Source organism: Engystomops pustulosus, chromosome 5 (assembly GCF_040894005.1).
Source record: "Engystomops pustulosus chromosome 5, aEngPut4.maternal, whole genome shotgun sequence".
NCBI classification, from domain to species: Eukaryota; Metazoa; Chordata; class Amphibia; order Anura; family Leptodactylidae; genus Engystomops; species Engystomops pustulosus.
Window position 1 is genome coordinate 59,045,723 of NC_092415.1, and position 26,791 is coordinate 59,072,513.

At 39.7% G+C, this 26,791-nt stretch overlaps 1 protein-coding gene across 4 annotated transcripts in view; it reads right to left on the bottom strand.

The window, feature by feature from the left end:
• The window catches only part of ENOSF1 (enolase superfamily member 1), a 42,054-nt gene extending 18,324 nt beyond the window's left edge, over window positions 1-23,730 (bottom strand). Inside the window, exons 1-13 of one of the 4 annotated variants that reach the window (XM_072152108.1) lie at window positions 23,527-23,730; window positions 20,066-20,174; window positions 18,321-18,436; window positions 14,841-14,927; window positions 12,456-12,482; window positions 11,009-11,081; window positions 10,889-10,927; window positions 9,881-9,963; window positions 9,741-9,775; window positions 4,876-4,963; window positions 3,523-3,657; window positions 2,574-2,615; window positions 1,904-2,033 (exon numbers count right to left, since the gene is read on the bottom strand). In XM_072152108.1, coding sequence (XP_072008209.1) covers window positions 1,904-2,033; window positions 2,574-2,615; window positions 3,523-3,657; window positions 4,876-4,963; window positions 9,741-9,775; window positions 9,881-9,963; window positions 10,889-10,927; window positions 11,009-11,081; window positions 12,456-12,482; window positions 14,841-14,927; window positions 18,321-18,436; window positions 20,066-20,174; window positions 23,527-23,610 — 1,048 coding nt within the window. In that variant the 5' untranslated portion in view covers window positions 23,611-23,730. Of the gene's footprint in view, window positions 1-1,903; window positions 2,034-2,573; window positions 2,616-3,522; window positions 3,658-4,875; window positions 4,964-9,740; window positions 9,776-9,880; window positions 9,964-10,888; window positions 10,928-11,008; window positions 11,082-12,455; window positions 12,483-14,840; window positions 14,928-18,320; window positions 18,437-20,065; window positions 20,175-23,526 lie in introns of those variants that run through there. The other 3 variants (XM_072152105.1, XM_072152104.1, XM_072152109.1) reach the window with 3 other exon arrangements.
• Between the last annotated feature and the right edge of the window lie 3,061 nt (window positions 23,731-26,791).

Sequence of the window (26,791 nt, forward strand, 5' to 3'; positions counted from 1 at the left end):
TATAAGAACGCTACTACACTTAACTTGGTGCAGGCTGGGACCGAGTCTGACCCTGGGGCTGGTCATATACTGCCGACGCAGAGGATTGCGGGGCCTACCTCGGTCCAGGTCTCAAAGGCCTACTATACCTCCAAATCCTCCCACCCCTCCTCCTCCTCCTCCGAATTACCATCCGTGGGCATGGCGCCATCAGTCGGTAGCTCTAGGCACAGCAGCAGTGCCGTTGCTAAGCGACAGCAGGCGGTGCTCAAACTGCTGAGCCTAGGTGATAAAAGGCACACCGCCCAAGAGCTATTGCAGGGCATTCCACATCAAACTTGTTAACTTTGTCGCCACCCTGCTGTGTAAGCCACAAAATATACTGGAAAACTTTTTTCATTTACGGATATTATTTCAGCGCTTCTTGCGCAGATGTTTACATTCCCCTCACCCGCCATATCCCAAACTTATAAGAACGCTACTACACTTGATCTTATCCGAAAGGTTCTTAGAAGTGCTGTTTGGGGAGTAGCCTAGAGACAGGGGCTTGGATTGGCGAAAGCTCGCCTGGCAGCGGAGCGCCAGCTCCATGCCAAGAACCAACTAACATAGTTTTAACTGCAGTACCTTTAATCTACTACTAGTTCACTGCCTCCATACATCGTCCCCTTATCAAACGAGCTGTGTCAGGCAGAATTTTGGATTGTTTTCATGGCTTCCATGTTAACTTTGTCGCCACCCTGCTGTGTAATCCACAAAATATACTGGCAAACTTTTATCATGTACCAATATTATTTGAGCGCTTCTTGCTCACCTTCTTTGGTTCCTCTCTGCTACCCATTGGTTTGAAGCCTGAGTCCATTTAGGGTATGTCGCCATGCCACTCTCTAGCCTTCCGCTGCTGCCGCTGCCTCTGCATGCCGTCCCCTATAGTGTCAGGGTCAATTATTGGATGTTTTAGATGCTATCTAGCTTCATTCTGTCACTCTGTCATGGCCATGCTGTTGCCCATAATTTTGGCATAATGGTGCGATTAAGCAGCCTCAGAGGCATCCATGCATGCTGCCCCTGCTGTTTCCTGTCCATTTCCGTGGTGTTTCCATCCTTTTCTGAGGTTCCCAGGTGTTTGGCCAAGCTTCCCTGTGCAGAGCCTTGGTCCCCTTGAAAAATGCTCGAGTCTCCCATTGACTTCAATGGGGCTCGTTACTCGAAACGAGCACTCGAGCATCGGGAAAAGTTCGTCTCGAATAACGAGTACCCGAGCATTTTAGTGCTCGCTCATCTCTAGTTAACACACAAAATTGCTTTGCTGTTATCATCCACGCTTGGTTTTGCATTAAACACGTGAATGTGGAGACATGGCCTAAAAGTAGTTTAATTGTTAACCCCTTCATGACAGCATGGGCTCTTATACGTATTAAGACTGGTGCATTGTGAGAGATTCTGACCTCGTGGTGATTAGTGTGTTGCGCTAAAATAGATTTCGGCTATAACCTGAGCCATGTTTCTTCTGAAGAGTGATACAACGCTCCTCCTAGCAGAGGATTACAATCACTGTGAGAGCGATGAGGATAGCCAAGCACTGTTCTCCCCAATTTCTGCTACTTGCATTGAATGGAGCACCAGGGCACATGCGCGACCTGTCGCTCCATCACATAGTAAGGATGCGACTCTGTTATCCCCTATCCTCCCTGCTGGGACCCCCATTGCTCACAATAACAATCAAAATTGTGACAAGTCCTGTAATTATGTGAAGAGAGGCCAGAAAAACAGCTTCTACCTTATAATGGAAAGCACTTTCTGCTTATAGATCCACCCCAATTCTTCACCTCTCTGAGTGGAAATATATCGGTGAAGAATATTTAGCGCTGTGGCGCCCAGTAGCGTATCCTGTGCTGTCTGTGGATTATAATTACAATCTTACTATTGAATTTCTTGGCCATGAGCAGAACAGAAAGGTTTTCATTCACACTTCCCAATCTGCAGCTGTCGATCTGGAGATACTGGAGGGCGCGTGCTTGGAGGAACTGTTTAAACATTACTCTGTTGTGGCACTGGGAAGAGAAATGCAGACACTTACTATTGCTAAATGATAGTTAAACAGGCTGAAAATATTAACTCATGAAATTTACTAGGAAATGGAACCAAACTTCTTACATTTAATTTTTGCCTGTATAAATATAAGTAGTTGTCTGTAAATGTATTCATCTTTATTAATAAAACACCAACCTATTCCATAGCACACTATAACCTCTTCCTTCTTAAACAAGACCGTAATTGAATTGGTTTTTGTGACATCATTTTGCAACTAAAATGTAAATTTATTTTCATGTATTACTTATACTGTATTACTTACTTAAGTCTCTTCTTACTATAATTATTACTAATTCTCCTTAGTGCAGTTGGTTGGGAGGCTACATTCTGATAGACTTGATATACTAGTTCATGATGTAGAGTAGTCTCCTTTTTGTCTGGCTTTCATCTGGTCACTCTGTTGCGGCAGCTGTTAACCTCTCAGATTCCAGTGATAATCCATCTAAACATTTTGAGGTATCTGCAGCTGTCACTTGGTTAATATGGGTAGCTGTACTTACTTGCTCTCCTGTAGCAACTCCAATTCCCAGTGGTGCTAAAGCCTAAATAAAATATAACATAGTTTTGAAGTATTGTGCGATCACTGCTTACCGAAATAGTGTTTTTACAGTTAAACCATCATATACAAAAGTTAACAAAGTTCAGGTGACAACTAAGTGCCAACATCTCACATGTAATGACACTACAGAGTCAGGACAAAAAATGTAGTGTTGTAGATTTGATAAAGATGGAAACAACATATTTTTAGAGGAATTGGTCAATCCTCTGTTACAAGTTCTGTCAGATCGGCACCAAGTGGGGGGTGAGCAGTGGTTGTTTCCAACTCCTGGGATCCCCTCGGCATCAGCCTAATGGGGGGGGGGGGAGGGTGACAAGTCCGTATTTGCTCTGTATGACTTCTGACTCCTGCATTGACCCATCCCATAAACAATACCATAAAGAATGCAGGGTGGAAACTGGTCCCATGCTCCATTCTTTTTCAAACTTTTCATCTGATTTAGTAATGTAATAAACTGGGATCTCATCTAAAAAGTACTATTTATAATAATGCGCTGTCTTGTTGTGTAGCAGAGGATTCTTTGGTCTCTGCTCAAGAATGGACTCCTTGTATTATGATACTCGGCATCCCATTCTCGCCACTGTGGTAGGTCTGTGAAATCTGGCCACTGCATAACCCGTTATTCACAGACCAGAGACATGGCCATGTGCTTTAGCCCTAAGGGAGTGAAATTGAAACATGTAAGCAGGAGTTTTATCCTGTTGCATTAATAAGAAAAAACATGACTTTATAGGAATTTGGAGATTTGGAGCTCACAGGGTTGAGTTTGTGGACCAGGTGAGTTGATGGATGTATATACTTCACCAGGCTGGTAAGACACTCTTAACTAATGGAGATGAAGTCATGTAAAATGTATGCATTAGCTATTTTTATATCTGTTTTTTTTTTACCTTGGAAATAGTTCCATGGCCAAGTATATCATCAGGTGATGTTGGCTCTTCAATCCATAGGGGTTTGAACACTGCTAATTCTTTTACCCAAGAAATGGCTTCATTTACATCCCATCTCTGGTTTGCATCAAGCATCTAAGGCAAAGTAAAACAAATCAGTTTCCCTATCACAATAAAACTCTGTTAATCCATAATTTACATTATTCAATAACAAATGGATATGTACAGTGTATTGCCCCATACATATTGCTATGGTTTCTGTCAAAGTTTTCTGCTTTTCATCAACATTTTAAAAGGCATTTTAATTATTTTACCTGGTGTCACCACAATGTAAAAATATACAGAGGTTATGTATGCCCATGTTACTATTATATGATGCTATCTTGTTTAAAGGTATTTCAAATGTAAAGATATTCAATGGTATATAAAGGTAAAGTTTTTTCATTAATGTTTTGGACATTTTCTATTGTTTTACCTATTTTAGGAACTACTAAAAACCATATAATTAATAATTTTATACGAAAATGTGTTAATACTTTCCAATGTTGGTCACTAGAGGGGGCTTCAGCTATACACTGTGTCAATGTACATACGGCACAGTCAGTATGAGACTTTAGATGCTGATAAAAACAAAATACAAAATATTCACTTCCTTTACCTAGAACACACAAAATAATAAACAAACAAAATCATTAATATATTAGGAAGCTCTAGATCCCAAAGCAGCTTAAAAACATCCTACTGTCCCAATTTTTTGTCAGCCATAAAAACATCAAAAAGTTATACAGTTTGTAAAATGAAAAGTGATCCATAAAAAGCTCCAAATACCAAAGATTTATAAAGTTAAAAAAATTAAAAAGAATGATTCAGAGAATTTTTATTTTCTCCTATCAATGAGATTTTTTAAGGTATTAAAACATCATAAACCTAAATAAATTTGGTATCTCCTGGATTGTAGTGACCCACAAAATAAAAAGGATGTCAGTTGGACCACACAAAACTGTGAAAAGAAATTCTTTAAGAAGATGATGCAACTGTGTATGTCAATTTCAACACATTCGCTTTAAAGATATTTAAAGATGCAAACAAAGCTCTGAATACTCATCTCATACCTGGGCTACTGCACCAATGAGCACTTCCATCACTGATGCTTTCTTATGCCACCTGGTGAGAGGCTCGGGCTACAACTTGAGGCTGCAGGCCCAGGTTGTGTACACCTCAGATTAGTCTTAAAATACACCATACATATCATTATGCAATTTTCAACAGCACAGAAACTCTGAAACATGTAAAAAATGTTAATAAATACGGGTGTAACCAGTGTGTTTGTAGCTCACACTTTGTTGTTCATACCAATTCATTGTCATGGCCAATCATGTCCCGGATAAGTTTGCATCTTCTGATATCATCTTGTAAATCAGCCCCAACCTTTACTTTAAATCTGAGAATAAACAAATCTGAGAGTGAATATGGCTGGAAAAACAGGAAAATGCAAAAATTAAGCCCATACAAAATAGTAAATAGGCACAGAAGACTAGAACATCTTGTTAAAGGGAACCTGTCAGTTAAACTATGTAGAACCTGGACAGTTCCGAATGCATAGGTCTAGTCCAGTGTGGCCATAATGTCTGTACAGCTTTTTTTTAATGATTATGAAAATAAACTTTTGATGCTTTTAATGGAAGTGCCCTAGCTCCTGCAACATTTTTTCTATGTCAGTTAAACTTACCCACACTAACTAAACATCATTAAAAACTGTTATTATACAGCAGTACAGGCAGTCCCCTACTTAAGGACACCCAACTTACAGACGACCCATAGTTAAAGACGGACCCCTCTGCTCCCTGTGACCTCTAGGGAAGCTCTCTGATTTCCTTTAGTCCCAGACTGCAATGACCAGCTGTAAGGTGTCTGTAATGAAGCTTTATTGATAATCCTTGGTCCAATAACAATAAAAAAAAATGTGAAAATCCAATTGTCACTGGGGCAAAAAAAAAAAATGTCTGGAACTACAATTATAAAATATACAGTTTCGACGTAAATACAAATTTGACTTAAGAACAAACCTACGGATCCTATCTTGTATGTAACCCGGGGACTGCCTGTACAACTATCCCTATATTGTTATACCCCATGTCTGAAAAGTTCCTCTGGCAGTTTAAAAAGCTGACTCCCCATCTATGCCACACTTCCAGCTTCTTTACTGACAAGTGGCTTGCTTTCTCTTCAGCTTAATGAATTTATCTATCCACATTATTTAAGCACTGGCTGTATGACTTGCTGAAGAGAATTCCTGAGGGAGGGGTTTAATGAGGGGGTTTGAGAGAGACACTGGCTTTATGTGACTGGCTGAAGAGAAATCAGCTCACCCCTCCCTCAGGAATTCTCTCAAACCGAATTAGCTGAATGAGCTGGAGGCATGGCTCAGAGCAGGGAGCATATGAATATGCTTGGCACAGCTTAGAGGAAAGATGATGATTGTACTCGCATAAGGTCATTGCATAGATGGCCAATCAACTTTACAAATGGACTGTGGAACTTTTCAGGCATGGGAATAAGGGGAAAGTTGTTTCGCTGTATAATAGCAGTGGTCAAAGATATTTTCAGTAAGTATGGGTTGGTTTACGTGACATTTCCTTTAAATATATATTTTAGTGTAGGTAGGACAATTTTTCAATGAATTAGTTAAAGTGGACATCAAGATTGTAATACCACAGTATATAAAATCAAATAGTGCAAACTACGCTAGGTGCCGTTTGCCTTTGGAGTGTGCAGGATGCGCTAGATTCATGAATTGTGGTGCATGCTCTTCACGCTATTTTGGTGCACCCTTAACATAGGGAGTGCGACACAATTCTGTCAGACACTGCATGATAATTGTGTTGCACGGTCAGACTGTGAACAGGAACGCCCCTTTCAGTGCTGAATTTTGTGTTAAATTGGGTATAAAGTAGCGGTGACACAATGTGCAAGCAGATTACACTGAAAAGAATGTGGAAAGTCAGACAAAAAATTGTGCAGTATGGTACAAAGTTCTTCTATGATGTTAAATACTTTTGTGTAAAAAAAACTAAACTGCCTTATTTGCTAAACAGAAAAGTAATATGTGGTTCAAGCTTCATCAGGCATGTAACAAATGAAGCACTGAGTGAAAAACCCAACATTTGAGATGTTACACTTAGATAATTAGCACATGTGGGGAAACATCAAGTTTGTTGTGCCAAGGACATTTTGAACAAAAAATTGGATACAGGTGAAGGGGTTTTGTGTGGAGAGATAAAAATCTTCCCTAAATGTATACCAAGGCCAAGTATGTGGCCCACCATGTGGTCACCCCATGCAATAACGCACCTAGTCTTATTGGTCCCCAAAACTCGAATAGGAAACAAATGTACCCCCCCAACAGGAGGGAAAAAAAGGGACAGACTAGAAAGATGCATATAAAGGTAAATCTTTATTGGTAACACATATTCACAATAATGTGGACGATGGCAGCATTAAATGGCACCGTCCTATGGGTATCAATTGAATACAATAAAAGTATAATAAAAACATGAGTGGTGTAATACAGAATAAGAAGAAGAGGACGGACCCGGACAAAGTGGAGTAACAGGAAGATAAAAAAATTAAATTGGCAAAAAACTGGGCTAGCATAGGTCTAAAACCTGCTGTTGGGTCATGTGTTTATGACAAAAAAAGATGACAGCGGTGGTGTGAAAAAATGCCTGTTGTGAATGGTGACAACGCTATCCTATATGTAAGCTGCATAGCCTAGTGGCTGCAAAACATGAAGGCCAGTTCTTACCGAGTCGTAAAGGGGTTCACTGTCCGGGAGAGGCCGTGTCCCCGACGTACGTTTCGGCTCGGAGCGAGCCTTCGTTTGGGGACGAGACGAAGGCTCGCTCCGAGTAAAAAAAAAGTGAAAAACACTAAACACTACACATTATAATAAATAAAAATTAAATACATTAAAATATAAGCCCCTAAAATGTCACTTTCCCATAAAAACACTTATGGGAGTATAAAAAACTCAAAAACACAAAAAAACCCTGCATATTTGGTATTGCCGCGTCCGTAACAATCTGTATAATAAAACAGAATCATTACTGGACCCGCACAGTACACGCCGGAGAAAAAAAAACTCAAAAACTTTCTGAAAAAAGATCATTTTTAATTAATACCCTATAAAAAATGCTCTAAAAAGTGATTTAAAAAATGTTATGCACTCTAAAATAAGCCCACTCAAAAGAGCAACTCTTCTCGCAAAAAATAAGCCCTTAACCAGATTTGTCAGCCGAAAAAATAAAAAAGTTATGCATATGAAAAGATGGTGATGCTAAAATGAACAAGATTTTCTTCAAATTAGTTTTCATTCAGTACAATTGAATAAAATACACAAACCCCCCAAATATTTGGTATCCCTGCATCCGTAACAATCTGCATAATAAAACAGAATCATTATTAGAACCGCAAAGTGAACCCCCGTAAAAAAAAAAACCAAAAAGCTCCAAAAAAAAGATAATTTTCAATTAATACCCTATAAAAAATGCTCTAAGAAGTGATTTAAAAAATGTTATGCACTCTAAAATAAGATCACTAAAAAGAACAATCCTTCTCGCAAAAAATAAACAGATTTGTGACGCGAAAAATAAAAAAGTTATGCATATGAAAGACGGTGATGCTAACATTAACAACATTTTTGCCAAATTACTTTTTATTCAGTAAAAATGGGAAAAAATAAAAGATCTATATAAATGAGGTCTTTTCGTAATTGTGGCGACCCATAGAATAAAAATAATATACTATTTTTATGGTATGGTTAATGACCAAAAAAAAAAACATAAAAATTTTCCTAAAAATTAATGATTTTCATTTCCTCCACCAACAAAGAGTTAATAAAATCTCACCAATTAGCTTTAGATGCACCAAAATTACGTACCAGATAAGTGCATCTCATGAGGCAAAAGAAATAAGCCCCTATAGGTCCACATTAAAAAAAGACAAAAATTATTGCCTGTACAATGTGACATAGCAGATCTGCTCTACATGGCGCCTCCTTCCCTTCTATACCCGGCCGTGTGCCCATACAGCAGGATACCACCACATATTGGGTATCGGTGTACTCGGGAGAGATTGGGTAACAAACTTTGTGGAGCCTTTTTTTATTTAATCCATTGTAAATGTTTAATTTTCCACCCCAAATTAATGTATTGTGAAAAAATATTACAATTTGCAGACTGCACCTCCATTTTGTTTTAACCCCTATTAAACACCTAAAGGATTAACAAACTTCTTAAAAAAGGTTTTTCATACATTGAGGGGTGTAGTTTCCATAATGGGGTAATTTATGAGTCTAGCTATTATTTAGGCCTCTCAGTGTCAATTAGAAGTTGAGCAGGTCCATCTAAATACGGGTTTTGGTGATTTTACAAAAAATGTGAAAAATGATACCTAAATTCTGAGCCTCGTAACATTCTAGTAAAATATGTGGAATCTTAAAAAACCATGCCAACATAAAGCAGACATTTTGGAAATGTAAGTTATGAATTTATTTGGGTGCTATGACTGCAGATAGTCATCAAAAGTAGAGAATTTAGAACGTTGAAAATAAAGAATTTTTCCAAATTTTTGCCAAATTTTGTTTTTTTTTCATAACTAAACGCAAAAGATTTTATCCAAATTTTTAAACTAATTTGAAGTACAATCTCAAAATCCCCTGGATATCTCATAGCGTTTTAAAGCTATAACTACTTATAGTGACACAGGGCAGATTTGAAAAATGGGGCCGCGTCCTTAAGGCCAAAAGAGGCTGAGTCCCGTAGGGGTTAATGCTGGCATCGTCCAAATTATTGTGAATATGTGTTACCAATAAAGATTTACCTTTATATGCATCTTTCTAGTCTGTCCCCTTTTTTTCCCTCCTGTTGGGGGGTACATTTGTTTCCTGTGCCAAGGACATCCACACTCCCTTCCAACCGCTGATATGGAAGTGGTTATGTTGAAGCGTGCACACAAACTTTAACAGGGTATGACATGGGTGACACATAACTTTCACAGGGTAAAGATAAGTGGCCAACCCCTTTATAGTGATGGCCTTTTTACATCAAATCTCTCATAAGTAAAAGTGGACTACAAGGTTCTAATGAAAGTCCATGAACCAGTCACTGTGGGTGATGTTAAAGAGACATAAAAATGTTCCAGTCCTCTTAAATACATACCTAGTCCAGCCTTCCTTTAGTGCATCAGCACAAAGCTAGAACATAAGAGTGATAGGACAATTTATATATTATCGATTAAGTTCTAAAGGTGCTTTTTTATTTGTATGATCACTATATGATAACAAGAGAATTACGCAGACCTTTTGAAGCTGGTTGTCTGAGTAGCCGAGCCAGGCACAAGATGTGGTGTATGCTGGGTATCCATGTTTTACCATGTGTTCCTCTGAAAAGCAAGCACAGCTTTCTGTGACTACTTAGATTGTGTTGTATAGGGTGGGCCATTTATATGGCTACACCTAAATAAAATTGGAATGGTTGGTGATACCAACTTCCTGTTTGTGGCGCATTAGTATATGGAAGGGGAAAAACTTGGGTGTTGAAAATGGTGGCCATTTTGAAGTCCCCCATTTTGGATCCAACTATATTTTTTCCAATGGGATGAGGGTCATATTGTATTTTCACAGCATAGATAATTGCCTTCAGATGACCCCATAGGTCCGAGCATTCCTACATGTACAGTTCCCTCGTGGGCCAGTTGAATGGCCACCAAGGTCTCCTAATCCGACCTCCTTAGACATTTATCTGTGGGGTCATCTGAAGGCAATTGTCTATGCTGTGAAGTTATGAAGAGATGTGCAGCATCTGAAACAACGAATACAGGAACCCTGTGCTTGCATTTTTTCTGTGGTGTTGCTATCAGTGTGTCAAGAGTAGGAGAAGAGGGTTGCATTGACCATTCAACACAATGGGCAGCATTTTAAACAAATTCTAAAAAATGTTCTACATGATCTTCTTCCCATTGAAAAAAAAAAGTTGGATCCAAAATGGCCAACATGGTCAACACCCTTCTTGAAAAGTTTTCCCCCTCCCATATATTAATGTGACACAAACAGGAAGTTGATGTCACCAACACTTACCATGTTATCTAGGTGTATCCATATAAATAGCCCACCCCGTACCACTTTATAGTTCTAGAGCACTGAGGATATACCATACACATACAGCTAAAAATGGATTTTCCCCCCAGTTGAAAACATGTTTGCAATAACAGCACAAATGTAATCTGAGGACAAAAATACCATGGATATCACTTTAACAATAGGGAAACGGTATCCATCAAGCAGCTTCATGTGTCCAGAGTTTTTTACCTCTTGCTTCCTGTCTTTGTTTTCCATTTTGAAGAATTTCTGGAAGATAAAATTGCAAATGAAACTTTCACGGGAAGCAAGGGGTAATGATTTTATTTCAAGTATAAGAATGAGGCTTACCCAGTGCTTGTGCTTCAGTCAATACATCCGTTATATATCTAAAATCAATACAAGACACCAACTGTTCTGGGGTCTGCCGAGAACGGATTATAAATGACACTATTAGCATGCAATTAGAGGGAGAGACTAAATTGGTTTATGTTCAACAAACGAACCATTTATATTGTGGATACATTGTAATGGCTTAGTAACAGCTCAATTCTCTGCTGTCCAGTCCATCTATTAGCTGTAGTTTTTGCTAAATTACTCTACACAATAACAAGTTTTCATACGTGATCTCCTCTGCAGAGTATAAATAACCTTCATTTTCTCTTGCTACGACTTCATTATAAATGAATTAACTGATTCTTGTCAGAAATGTATTCATCCCATGTAGCCAAATTAATGAACCTGTTAACATTGCCCAAAAGTGGGAAATGTCTTACTACTGATGAAAGTTACTCACACAGTATATATACAGTGTGAAACCAGAAAATTTTGTATGGGCTGAAAGCATAGACAATTGAACTACTTTAGATGATGGGGGGCATTTAAGGTATCAAAGACGATTAACTGTTTAAGGCTGCATTCACACGACCATTGGGGGACGTAAATACGGCCACAAGGTTGCGGCCATGTATACATCCCCCATAGGCCGGTATTGGGCGCATGGAGTGGTACCGTAATGCTCCATAAACGGGGAAAAGATCGGACATGTCCGCCCCGGTGGACATACGTTCGTGTGAATGTGCCATAAAGGTGTTGTCCTGTTTCTTTTTCTTATAAATAATATATAAAAACATTTTTTTAAAGTCATCCTTATAGATCTGACCCCCTTCTGGTATTCCATTACTTTCTGGGTTCCCTTCACTTTTTACTTATTGGTCCCTCTCGATACATAGGATATGGCTACTAAACTAATCACTGGGTGGAAGAATCAACACTGAAGCCAGTGATTGGCTGAGCAGTCATTTCCTGTGGTTTGGGCACAGAACTATTGCTTAGGCACTCCACTCAGGGACTAAACAAGATATGTGCCTGCATCAGTATAGTTACAGCATTCTTAAGTTATGTTTGGTTCATAATGCATTAAATCAAATGGTAGATTTTCTTTAAAGATATCATAATAATGTCCCTTTATACTTATTGACTATTTGGTGGGCACAGTGGTTAACACTATTAGCTTGCAGGAATTAAATCCATTCAAGAGCAACATCTGTGGGTGGTATGAATAAAGGTAAGATCTCATTCCTATTGTTCCATATGACTGTTATTACTCTGTAATGTCTTATTTTATTTGTATATGTTCCACATAATCTGTATTTTGATGCCGCTATATAAAGATTATATTTATGTTAATTTATAGTGAAGAAATTGTAACTTTACCAGCTCTATTGGTACTGTGTATAGGCACGCCATTGACACACTGACACTAAAGTACAACATGAAAAGCAAAAAGTCAACTCACCATATAAACCAACAGCTTCCAAAGAGGCTTAAAATTAAAATAGGAATCTTTATTAGAAAAGGTTTAAAATTTATATATTGCAATAAATACAATAGGAGAGATTTATCTTTTCCCTTTATAGTTTTCTAGTTGTCTCGTTTCTTAGTCTTGTTCATCTTAGATGGCTTCTCCTTGTATTAAATTGCACCTATGCCACTTTTTTTTAAAAAATGCGCACCTTTTTGCGCAAAAAAGACTAACAGACAGATGTATGATAAATCTCAGTTAACCAGCAGGTTTTTTTTATGTTTAAAAATAAAAATGTCTTTCCAAAAAAGAAAAAAAGAATATTGTAAGTCAAAATTTGCACAACTTTTGGTGTTTATAAATAAAGCATTTTAGACCCAAAATAGGGTTTTTTGTACTACATTGTTACATCTAAAGTGAACTTTAAAAAAAAAAAATTTAACCTGAAATTTTTTTCAAGGTGTTGAAATTGAAGTTAGAATTTTTTTTTTTGCGACTTGTAAAATGTCCCAGTTGGCATGCTATTCCATCCGGTTTGCGTTTAGTTGGATCATTTATTTTTCAACAGGACAATGACCCTAAACACACCTCCAGGCTGTGTAAGGGCTATTTGACAAATAAGGAGAGTGATGGGGTGCTACGCCAGATGACCTGGCCTGCACAGTCACCAGACCTGAACCCAATCGAGATGGTTTGGGGTGAGCTGGACCGGAGAGTGAAGGCAAAAGGGCCAACAAGTGCTAAGCATCTCTGGGAACTCCTTCAAGACTGTTGGAAGACCATTTCAGGTGACTACCTCTTGAAGCTCATCAAGAGAAGACCAAGAGTGCACAAAACAATAATCAAAGCAAAAGGTGGCTACTTTGAAGAACCTAAAATATAAGACGTATTTTCAGATGTTAACACTTTTTTTTGTTAAGTATATAATTCCACATGTGTTAATTCATAGTTTTGATACCTTCAGTGTAAATCTACAATTTTTATAGTCATGAAAATACAAAAAACTTTTTGAATAAGAAGGTGTGTTCGAGCGTTTGGTCTGTACTGTACAGTCATGGCCAAAAGTTTTGAGAATGATACAAATGTTAATTTTTACAAAGTCTACTGCATCAGGTTTTATAATGGAAATTTGCATATACTCCTGAATGTAATAAAGTCAATATTTGCCTAGAAAATAAACTTTTCTCCCAAATCACATTTCAACTTCATTGCAGGCCTGCCTCAAAAGGAGCTGCTAACATCGTTTCAGTGATTTGCTCCAGTAACACAGGTATGGGTGTTGTTGAGGACAGGGCTGGAGATCAATTTGTCATTATTAAGTAAGAATCACACCACTGGACACTTTAAAAGAAGGCTGGTGCTTGGCATCATTGTTTCTCTTCTGTTAACCATGGTTATCTCTAAAGAAACACGTGCAGTCATCATTGCACTGCACAAAACTGCATCATCAAGGAATTCAAGGAGAGGTTTGATTGTTGCCAAAAAGGCTCCAGGGCGCCCAAGAAGGACCAGCAAGTGCCAAGACCGTCTCTTACAAGTGTTTCAGCATCGGGACCGGGCTACCAGCAGTGCAGAGCTTGCTCAGGAATGGCAGCAGGCAGGTGTGAGTGCATCTGCATGCACTGTGAGGCGGAGACTCTTGGAGCAAGGCCTGGTGTCAAGGAGGGCATCAAAGAAGCCACTTCTCTCCAGAAAAAACATCAGGGACAGACTGATATTCTGCAAAAGGTACAGGGAGTGGACTGCTGAGGACTAGGGTAAGGTCATTTTCTCTAATGAATCCACTTTCCGATTGTTTGGAACATCTGAAAAACAGCTTGTTCGGAGAAGACAAGGTGAGTGATACCACCAGTCTTGTCTCATGCAAACTGTAAAGCATCCTGCAACCATTCATGTGTGGGGTGGCTTCTCAGCCAAGGGAATCGGCTCTCTCACAGTCTTGCCTAAAAACGCATCCATGAATAAAGAATGGTACCAGAACAAAAACCAACAAATTGTGACAAAATGCAAGCATTGATTGTGCAAGAATGGACGGCTATCAGTCAGGATTTGGTCCAGAAGTTGATTGAGAGCTGACAGGGAGAATTGCAGAGGTCCCGAAGAAGAAGGGTCAACACTGCAAATATTGACTTGCTGCAATAACTCATTCTGACTGTCAATAAAAGCTTTTGTTACTCATAATATGATTGCACTTGTATTCCTGTATGTGATAAAAACATCTGACACACATAAAAACCAGACGGCAACAGATCATGTGAAAATATAATATTTGTGTCATTCTCAAAACTTTTGGCAATGACTGTATAGCCAAAAGTTGCCTTAGGATAAAAGCCCTCTACATACATGTATTCATTGCACATGCATCCTGTATATAAATACCTTCTGCTCTTGCTTAGCCCATAAATCCCACACTGCATTGAGTACTGCAGCGGTAGCCAGGTGGACCACCCCTTTTTCAGGACCAATCTGAAACAAGAAATATTTCTGTTTCTGATACACATAAATATTTACATTACATATGAGGAATTATAATAATATGTCAAAGCAAACCATTTTTAAAATGGGGATGGTAAATCCAAGATGCACATTTATTATTCATACATTTTCAGGAGGAATAACAAAAGAACGATTCAACTAAGAGAAGAAAAGTGGCTGGTAATTTAGGGGCAATAATGTATATGTTTACTTTGACATGTCAGGAAAGTGGACAAGACTTCTTTGATTGATTATAGGGTATTCCTGCATATTGATTTATTACAAATGTTAATGAGGTTTTCTGGATTATTCATGACCTATTCAGGCTCCACTTTACATGCAACCTGACTCTTTGGAGACTTGTGGAACACTGCATGGCTTCCTCGACTTATAAGAGGATAAATTACAATGCATTTAAGTGCTTTGTACCATTAACAGTGAATTGCAAGTACCAAATGCATTGTGCTACTCAGAGTGATTTGTGGCCATAAAGCATTTATGCTTTTGTATCACAAGTCAGCTATTGCATTGTTACATTCTGTGACCATTCTTAAAGAAAATCTACCATCAAAATGGAGCATGATAAACCAGGGACACTTACTCATAGATCCAGTCATGTAACTGGGGTAATCTCTTTATATTTTTTATCCATGGCATCCTTCCTTCTAAAATCATGTTTTAAAATGATCTTAATGAGCTCATGAATGGCTCCTGGGGGTGTTATTAGAACCCTTTTTTGCTGTAGCTTCACAGACTGTTATACTGTGCAGGAGCACTTCCGCCCTCCCACTGTGTGCTGAAGCTTCCGGTGCTGCAGTGAAATTCCATCAGACAGGGAGAGGTAGGAAGTGCTGGGAGAGCAGGGTGGAGGGTGAAACACTGTGAAGCTACAGCATAGAAGGGTTCTGTTAATAACCCCTGGAGCCCTATTAGCTCATTAGCATAATAGTAAATGGAAGGCCATGGATAACGATTATAAGCAGAGTACCGCAGTCTCAGTGCCTGGATCTATGAGTGATCAATGCTAGATTTTGATGGTGGATTTCCATTAAAAGGGAGCATCCAGTGGAGCCACGGTAAAGTCTGATCCCTCCTTTTTGTAATATATAACATTTATTTTAATATGCTAGCCCAATGTATTTCCTTTTTTTTCAGCCTTGATTAATTGTATTTAGGGAAGCATACTATTTCTGAAGGTGGTACTATGTGACAGCTGGTGGAGTGCCTAAAAGTCCATACAACCCTTAAGTTATTGCTGTAGTGTTCTTTGTGGTTCATGGTTACAAGTATGTCCTATGCATCAGATTCAATCTAAGGGGATAAAGACTGTAGAAGGTTTCATTTCAAGAATGATAAAGCTCTATACATATCTCTCACAACAACCCTATTCACATATGTTTAAAAGGAGTCTTCCCACAAAGACAAGTTTCTTATATGTACTCAGGATAACAATATAACACATTCTCTAATTCCCTGTTATTAACAAAAATGCAGCATTTCACAGATATAATTACAGCCTGTCTCTATCAGTCCTTGTGTACACAATTTCAGTTGCTCCTAGAGATGACCTTGTAACTTCTGACTTAGGGTTGGGCTGCCATCTTTCTGTGTGACACCATGGAGCTGAGTTTCTCTCTCTGCTCCCTGCACTCTAGCCCCGCCCCCCTGCAGTCCAGGACGGAGCTCACTCACTGATGTACATTGATACACAGACATAAAGGCCCTGCCGGCAGCAGCTTGAGGAGAGCTACAAGCTACAGACAGATACCTTGTTTATCTCGAAAGGCACAGCAGATCTAGTGTGTTGGCAGCTCACAGAACTAGAGGAATCATGAAGTGTTTTCTGTAGAGAGTCCCACCCCACATCCTGTAATCTTACACTGACCACCACTGAGTGATAGGAGCTAAAACCGCAAACCGCAGTGCACCTGCGTGACCATGGTCAGATTTCTAGAAGCTTTCTATAGAATGACAGCAAGCAGAGATCTAGAAATCAATGAGGAATTGATACAGAAAGTATATTGGAAAACGGTATAACTTTTTGTAAGAAAAAGAATGACATTCACATGCTGTAATGAGAATACACCTTTAAATACAATCCAAACGTAATGGAAAGCTGCGTTTAAGGCAGCGGAGTACCGATCACTTAGCTACTTGGCCCTGGGCTAAACACCTACTGTAGAACTAACTATTGTAAGCTGGCTACTCAATATACAGCACAATAACAACTAACTTTAGCCTGAGAGCATAACTTTTACACACAAGACCTGTAATTATGTCACATCAATAATAATCTAATGTAGGCAGGACCAAAAAAATGTGAAAAGCTAAAAACTATTACGTCAAAGATGTATATATTTTTTTTTTTTTTCAAAGATCAAGATGACTCAGTAAATTAAATTGCCTGGAGAAAAACTGTAATAAAATAAAATAAAAAGAATCAAAATGATGTACAAGCAGGATTTATGGTATTCTGAGTGAGGCAGTTTTGCAGCTCCATTATGTATAAATGATACTTGTCATCTTTCTTCTGTTAAACAATGACATTTTGCATTCTCTATCAGAAAACTATATTCCCGCTATCAGGAGCAGATTTGCCTATAACTATCTTACACATTGGTGTGCTGCCCGGGAGACCAAGGGTCCCCACATAGTGATAGATACAGGTTTACTAAGCGTAGATTAAAAAAAAATAATAATATAACTAAAAAAGATTTTTAGTCCAATCACCATTTAATTAAAAAACATATCTATCTAAATCAGTCCATAGCCTGTATAGAAACTGTAAGAAGTTTCATGCTGCCTGAACCATGGACAGCACGGAATCCCAGCAGACCTCTTCTTTATAAGCTAATATGTACCGAATGAAGGAGTCTGTCGGCTTCTCATGCTGCTTGTGGTTCAGGCTTTGTGAATTTACTTTTAGCATTCATTTCTTGTTATGACCTTTGTTGGAGCCAGAGAAGGTCAGAATGAAGAGGATGCTGAAATGTTTTTCCATTGTTTCTCTCCCTGGAGGCCGCAGGTAAAGCCTCCTGGTTGTGGATACTACAAAATCCAAATGATTTACAGTAGATGCTGCTCAAAACCTTGACATACTTTTAATTGAATGGTTATATATTTTGTATATGGGTGCGTGCAGGTATGTTTGTTTCTATATGGGGGCTAACTATTGGTGAAGTAAACTCTTGTTGTCAAAGGTACATTTATAGCCATAAATATTGCTGCTGCTTACATTTAAAAAAGGATTTACAGCACTTAGTCACTTATTATTTTCCTATTTTAAAAAGAATTATTTATTACAATATAGAACATATTTTTTTTTTAAAAAAACAGAGAACATAGGAAGATAAAGTTTTATCAGGGTGAAGTAGTTTACTATACCCAGCGGAGCTGTCCATCACTTGTAAGTTGTCTGTAGAAATCTCTGAAATTAGCAACAATGTCCTCAAGATTTTTTCCGACCACAAGGTGGGACAATGCTTTCACCGCACACACCACTGCAAAATAGTATAATTAATTTGGACCCATAGTGTTGGCTCCTCATGATCAAATTTACTTGACAATGCAACTGAAGTCTTTTATTTTTAAAGTAAAACAAAACCTTTGAAGCTGTTTTATTATTGCAGAAATGAATAGAGCAGCTGATATAGTACACTATTATACTTCATTAAGTAAAACACATTTTTCTCATCCTTCCTTCTTCTGGAGTGCGCAGTGTATCTGAAGTCCATACATAGAGATAAAGACAACATGCTAAAGATAAACTCTTTCCATACCTAGAGCATATTTAACTTGATAATTCAGCTTTTTGAGGAGATGAAGCTATCCATCTATAAAGAGTTGAGTCATTAGAAACTTTATCAGGTTCCTTTATCTCTCAGTTGATGCAGGACAGAAAGATGATTTACACAAACTACTTAAATAAGGAAGAGAGACAGTGGGGAAAAAGCTTTAGTGTCAGGCACCAGAGGTAGTGGACCCACTGGACCACCACAGACGATGACGTGAGCTGACACCTGGGACCGGAATTTAAGTGGTACCCGGTTTTCACCAGAGCCTGCCGCAAAGCAGGTTGGACTTGTTGCGGCGTGGTACCACGAAGTTGTTCCACGGGGCACAACTTTGTCCACGGTGGCCAAGGCGAAGTACAGAATCGTAAGGCAAACTCGTGTTTGGGAACAGGCAGGAGGTTGAGACAGGCAGCACAGGATCAGAGTCAGGGACGTAGTGGTAGGTCATGACAGGCAGAACAAAATCAGAGTCAATAACGGAACCGGGATCACAACGGGAATTCGGAGTACATGCAAAGGGCATCAAACAAGCTTTCTCTAGAACTGTGAGGCACAAAGATCCGGCAGGGGACACAGGAAGGGGCTGGCTATTTAACAGAATTGGCAGCCAGCCAGCGCCAATTAGAGGCACACTGGCCCTTTAAATTTTACAGAGCTGCGCATGCGCGCCGTAGGAGGCAGGGAGGCACCAGTAGAATCTGGCGAGGTAAGTAAGGCAGAGGAGAACGCAGAGGGGCACACGGAGGCATACGGGTGTGCCTGCGACCTGAGACATAGAACGCAGAGGCATAGCAAAACATGAACGTCGAGGATTAAGTCTGATAAAAAAAAAATTTAAAGCTTTGTTTTGGAACTAAATGGACCTCCAGTCTTTACACTTATTTATGTTCTTAAACATTTTGATGCCTGTTGTCTAGGACTAATTCCAGGATTCTGCTCTCAACACCTGATTATAGCTGGAAGCTGGTACAGTACATTGGAGATCAAAGCCCAGCAACTTTATGAAGAAGCAGAAGATGCTAAGGCCCTATAGTTGTGGCCAATACATGCAGAGCATTGACTAAATACAGTAAGGCTTTGCCTATAGTGTCTCTTCTTTAATATTACCCTAACTTTATGTATTTAAACCTTGGTTGCCTTTTTGCAACAAAGCTATCTGCATTAGGTATATCTAAAAAGAATAATCTTTATATAGCAAATTCCATAGCGTACGTTTAATGTGTGGCTCCATAACTTTCTACTCCAGATCTAGGAAAACATTATACTTTAGATTTTTTTTACTTCACTGGAAGAATAAGGATTGGAAAACAAAAAGCAAAGTAAATATCAACTTACCAATTTCTGTGCCTTTTCCTAAAGTAAATGTTAAACCATAGCCTTTTATAGCGTCTTCAGCATCAGTTTCTATGACAACATATGCTGCCGAGTAATCAGGGTCTGTGTGCTGTGTTACAGTGAAAAAGAGAAAAGTTCAGTCTCAGATGTTGATTTCTTTAAAATGATAATAAAATAAAGTTTTCCTAATTGTCACAGTTCTCCTATTTGTAAGGAGGGTGAATATGTCTCTATGAGGAGACCACCTAATATAAGGAAACATGCTGAGTGTGGCCATGGCCTCATACAGATCCACACCAGTTACCTGCATTGCACTGATGAGAAGCAAAAGAAACAAAACAGTAACTCCCGGGTTTTACAGATTTTTTGGTTTGGTCATGTTACAAGGCTTCTTGAAAGACAGACATTGACTTATGGGAGGCCACCTCCCAAAAGCTTGCCCTGGCGGTTCAGAGTACTTTTTTGTACATTTATTTCCCATAAAATTTTCCTCATTCATTTGCATAATTGAAAAAATGTAAATATACAATTAGATATCCATATGGCAGAGCATTGGATGCTGGGCCTTCAAGGTAAAACTGCAAATTTCAGTAGGACACCCATCATTACATCTTATTCCTTCCTTCCTGAAAGCATGTTTACTAAATTATATTATCAAAAGTGTATGGCTACCTATACACCTCGTGAAATACAAGTAGACTTTCAAGAATGCACTATATGATACAAAATCTGAGCTATAAAGGGACATAATATGGAACCATAATATTCATCTGTTTTCATTTATGGCCTCTTAAGAGAAACATTGAATAAAACTACAATTACTTAGTTATGTTTACAATTATTATGCTGAGGTCTGTGAGCATTGCCCCCTGATCCTCCAGTCAGGTGACCCTACTCAGCTCAACTCTCTGCTTAACTCTAGGGGCAACTTGTGCCGCGGTCTCCTCCCTTCCCAGTCTTGGCCTCCCTTGGTCTTTGTCTGAGACCCCTCTACGAATTAGGATCGATCCTCTGCATCCCCCACAGGAAAGTGCCTGAACTTTAAAGGTTCCTAGATAGTTCCTGCATAAGGCTGGGTTCACATTATGGTTTTTACATCCGCATGATGTATGCTGAAACGTATACGTTTAAAAATTGACAAAAATTGATGCATTTTGTGTCAACCGTCTACGTTTATTTGACTTATACGTCACATTTGTTTCAATCTGTTTCTATACTTTAAAAACGTCTATACTTTTTCTGCCTCCGTCATCCATAAACACCAATGTTAAAAAGTATGTTTTTCATACATTTTCAAAAAGGACATGGAAAATGTCCCTCCGTGTGCCCCCGCTCTTTCCGCTGCTTTGGACTCTTCCCATAGGGCGCACAACGGCTGTAGGAAATTTATAGGGCCAGCGCTGGCCGAACAACTTCTTCTTATAATCCGGCACCTTCCTTCCTGCCTCGCCAGATCTTTGTGTGCCTAGGCCATTGTGAAAGCTCCCCTGCAAGTTACCTGCATTCCTGTGTATTCCTGCGTTCCTGTGTATTCCTGTGTTCCAATGTGTTCCTGTGTTCCCAGAGTCCCTCCGTGTTCCTGTGTTACCAGAATTCCTCCGTGTTCCTGTGTTCCTGCGTTGCTGTGTTCCTGTGACCCGTGTGCGTGTGCTACCGTTCCCATCTGCCTGGACCTCCCGTTGCTGACCCCGGACTTGAACTTGCATCTCTGCCGCCTGCCCTGAGCCTGGAACTGACCACAAGACTGCCTCCTGATGAGGTACCTCGACCTTGGCTGCCACTGTGGGCTAATCACACCTGTGGAACGACCTGGAGGTACCCTGCCGCAGCAAGTCCATCCCGCTTTGCGGCGGGCTCTGGTGAAGACCAAGTGCCACTTAGACTCCGGTCCCAGGTGTCATCTCCTGCGGTGGTGCAGTGGATTCACGCATCCAGAATCCCGACAGATACAGACGCATAGGACAACAAACGTACACTGTTTGGGCATCCATCATGTGTGCTACAGCGTATTCATTAGTCAAAAATGTGTCCATCAGGCGGATGCAAAAAATGTGATGTGAATCCAACCTTAGTATCATTTTTGCAACATACTGATGGTTTCCTGCCTTTCTGACAAACTGCTGGTTCATGGACTTTGCTCTTGTGTCTTTTGCTTCACCTGCTATTCTCAACTATCCGTCCGACTATGAATTTGTGGGACCTGCCCTGATCTACGGGCTGACTCTAAATTTTCCTTAAACCTTGTCTGACTTTTGTTTTTTTTTTATACGATAGATGGTCCAAAGCCAAAAAAGTCGGTGAGACAGTTGGGTCATTGCATGCTATATAAGGATTAATATCATGATTAGGCTCAGTGAAAGTAAACATAATACACCAAAGTAAAAATCCTGCTCCATGAGGTGTGAGCATAGATAGTAGCTCTCTGCAGGTCTAGTCTAGGGAAGCTTAATTAATCATTCTGTTTATTCGTTGAAATAGGTCAAAGTACAATAGAAAACCTGATCATGAAATTACAACTCACAGACAGAAGCTGATGTTTGGGAACAGATAACTAACCAACCTACAATTTTACAGAGTTTTAGTAAAATAACATGAACATAACATTTTGTCACATGTATCTAAAATAAATGAAAAAAATGGCAGTTAATCAGGACAAGAAGTAAGGGCATAGCTATAGGTCGTGTAGAGGTAGAACCTACTACTGGGCAGAGTTGGGGTTTACCTGAAGGCTCCTCAAGAATTTAAAACATTTTAAACTGCACTAAGTACCTGGAGTCCCTGTTACCGATTACACATTGGGGTTCAGGAGCGTCATGCTACTCCTATGGTAATAAGTCAGACTTACCCTCTACTATCTACAAATGTTCACATTTAACCTATTTTGTCTTTCATATTCTAAATTGTACTTTAGATTATCCCGGTTATGATGCACAGATCCACTGTGTATTCTACGCCACTTGGCAAGTTATAAAAGTGGACTGAATTTACAATGTGGCATCAATAAAATGTTACATATGTAGACATTTTCATTATTAATAATAATAATAGGCAGATTTACTATTGTTGGATCCTTACGGTTTCCAACATGGTGTCAGACAGAATAAAGTTGTATGTATTGTGGTATTTTGTAAAGAAATTTTGGCCACTTTGGGACTTTCAATGCAGACTTTAACACAATTCTATAAATACAAAAGGGCACCTACTATGAAAGTAAATTTCTCAACCAGTAAAAAAGGGAATTAGTACTGTAAGAGAAAACAGATTATGGACCTGAGTCTTGTAATGGCTCATTTATTATATTATGTTAGAAGAGGTCTGGGTCATGCAGAGACACAGCACCCTCGTACACGATCCTTCTGACCTCCATGTAAAGTATATCCACAAACTGCCATCTTACTAGCTGCAAACTTTAGGTTTAGTGCTGCTTTCCTGAAATTGAGACAGGGTTAGGATTTGCTTACCATAGCATCAGAACCATGTTGACCCAGTGAGGTTGGGAATCTGACATCTTTAACTGAAAGCCCAGTAATCTTTCCTTTCACCATATTGTATGCTTTACAGAACTAATTTTTGCAAAAAGTAAGAGAAATATTTGCCTGCGCTGTGAGTGAGCAGCAGGAGTGTGTGTAGCCTGGGAGTAGCTTCCTGGTATGTAGATTACTGGCCCGCCCCATCAGCTGACCCTCACATGGATTCCCGAAACAACAGCAGCTTAACCCTCACATCCTCAGCAAGTTCTTGTCCCAGGTGTCAGAGTGTCTTGAATTAGAATACCGTAATATTAATATAAAATATATACTTATAAATATGTCGTTTTATATTCTGCCAATTATAATTATAAAAAATAATTCTCTTTGTAACAAAAGAGGTTACCCTGCCACAAGTTCCTACAATCGGAGGGCTCATGCACACAACATGTAGTATATTTTAGAGTTAGCACATGAATGCAGTCACTTCATACAGGCTCATGCACAAGGCCGTAGACTCTATAAGAATCTACTTATCATAAGTCTCTTAGAGCAGAACTGTTCTAGCTGGCCATGGTAACCAATCAGAGCTCAGCTTTCATTTTCCCACAGCTGTTTATAAAAATAAAGCTGAGCTCTGATTGGTTTCCATGGGCAACTAGAACAGTTTTACCTCAGAAACTTGAAGATAAATCTCTCCCCATGGCTCTGTGCATGACTTGAGTGGCATATTTTATTATTGTCACTGGTTGATGACACACAGGAAACATTTGTTTGTGTCTCAAAGGAGATTCTATTTCTCTTTTCTTAACATAGATAATGCTAATTGGTTGTAGGTAGCCCTTTAGACTCTACTGTGTTAATGGCTACTATTTAGAAGCTGTAGCTGATTGTAGACTGGTCCATTACCTTTCATTGTACTATGACACTCAATTGGTGTGGATCGCACTGCTGGGTTTGATTATAGACTAATCCTCAGGGCATTGTTTAGGGGCCTCCAAGGATTACTATATAACCTCTGTATGGGGTTCTGGAATTCACCAGTGTCACGGGTGGTCCCGCGACCCACGGGCTCACCCATGCTGCTCTGCCCCCACCAGCGCGCCGCCAGCGCATCTCACCTGTCCCGACTCCCGGCTCGCTTCCCTCCACGGTGCGCGCGCGTCCCCGACTGCTAGGGCGCGTGTGCGGCTCCTTCTCCAGATTTAAAGGGCCAGCGCGCCATTAATTGGCGCTGGCCATATTACCCAATTCTATATAAGCCTGCCTCTTCCTGCAAGCCCTGCTGGATCTTTGTGCCTTACAGCCTGAGAGAAAGCTTTACTGCGATTTGCCTGCATTCCTGTGTCCCTCCGTGTTCCTGTGTTACCTGAGCTCCTCCGTGTTTCCGTGTACCAGTGTTCCTCCGTGCTGCTGTCCTGTGTTCCCGTACCCCTCTGCTTGGACCTCCTGTTGCTGACCCCGGATTGAACTCTGACGTTGCATCTCTGCCTCCTGCCCTGACCCTGTGCCTGGACTTTGACCACGAGATTGATTGCTGTTATTGTACCTCAACCTTGGCCGCCACTGCAGACACGTCACGCCTGAAGAACAACCTGGTGGTACCATGCCGCAGCTTGTCTAACCCGCTTTGCGGCGAGCTGTGGTGAAAACCGGGTACCACTTAGACTCCGGTTTCAGGTAGTTGCTTGAGTCATCGTCTGCAGTGGTCTAGAGGATCCACAACCTGCAAGCCTGACAACCAGGTTGCAACCTTTTGGAGTAGCCATGACTTTAATGATTAACCAATCTAACTGAGGTGAGAGACACCACTGCATTGCAACAAGGGGGGCATATGTGAATGTAGTGTAAGTACTCATTGAGGTTAGGACATACAGAGTTTGGCTTGATTGGAGATCCAGGAAGCAGAAGTCAAGGTCAAAACAATGGGGTTCATTTACTTACTCGGTCCAGACGCGATCCCGTGGCACATTGTTCGGGTCTGCAGGGATTCACTAAGGTCTGTGTGCCCGATATCCAGCAGGTGTCGCTGCTAAGACAAGGTCCACCGGAGTTCACCTTGTTGGTCCCGGTGCATGTAAGTGCTGATCTTGCGACACAAATTATTTTTTAAATCCTGCGGTTTTTCCGAATACGTCGGGTTGTCCGAAGGCCACGCCCCCCCCCCCCAATTTCTGTCGCGTGAAAGCCGGCGCCGATGCAACACAATCCGATCACGTGTGCCAAAATCCTGGGGCATTTCAGCGCAAAAAGAAAATATTCGGGAAACCCGACGAAAGTGCAGCGTTCGGGCCCTTATTAAATGAGCCCCAATGTGACAAACTTTAGAATGTACATGAACTTGATTGCTTAGGAACCTTCCAGTCAGGAAGAAGCCTTATATCACCAGGTCTCATCATGGATTGGCTTCTTTGTTAATCATTAGGCTTTTTAAAATGATTTGAATCCATTTTCAGTGGGCCCTTTGGGGTTAACATTACAAAACAACATTTTTTTTGCATTTTTAAATGAACACATGCAAAATATAAGAAATGGATTCCCTATTGTTTTATGGTAATTTTAATACTTTATTTTAAAAAATAATATTGTATTAAGTCTGTGTTTTGTTATTTTCCACCATGAGGTCATAAAAGTCCCCTAGGGCAATGTATTTATCATTTTATCATGTTTTCCACAGCAACTGCGATATAAATAAGAGCCCTAGATACAAAAGCAAACAAAGGGCTGGGTCCAATTGATCCAATGGCACCATTGTTACCCGAGGTCGCTACATAGAGCTGTGGAGTGAGGGGAGGAAAAGAGCAGCAATAAACAATTTCTGATTTCTCCATTAGAATAAGTTTGGTAAAATGTCAATTAAGGTTAAAGCTAAGGTAAAGGTAGGAGCTGACAGCAGGACACTCTCTGGTGTTTGTCAGGACAGAACAAGATACCACATGAGAGGAAGTCTACTGTTTTGTGATATCAGCATAAAAATGGTGTACAAAAGCAAACCTGCTGATGATTCATGTAACAGAAGTAAAGGAATAGAACATTTGTACAAGTGTTTTGTAATTGTTTGCACAGACATTACATTTTTAGAAGCTAAATATGTAAAATGGTTATAAATTTTGATTATTTAGTTAATTATAAGGTATTTACAGGTACATTATATAATAATATACACTGTAGTTATATATGTAATATATATTATTGTGTATAGAAAGGCAGCAGTCTACATACACACATCACTTATTTGGTCCTTTTTACATTGTGAGGT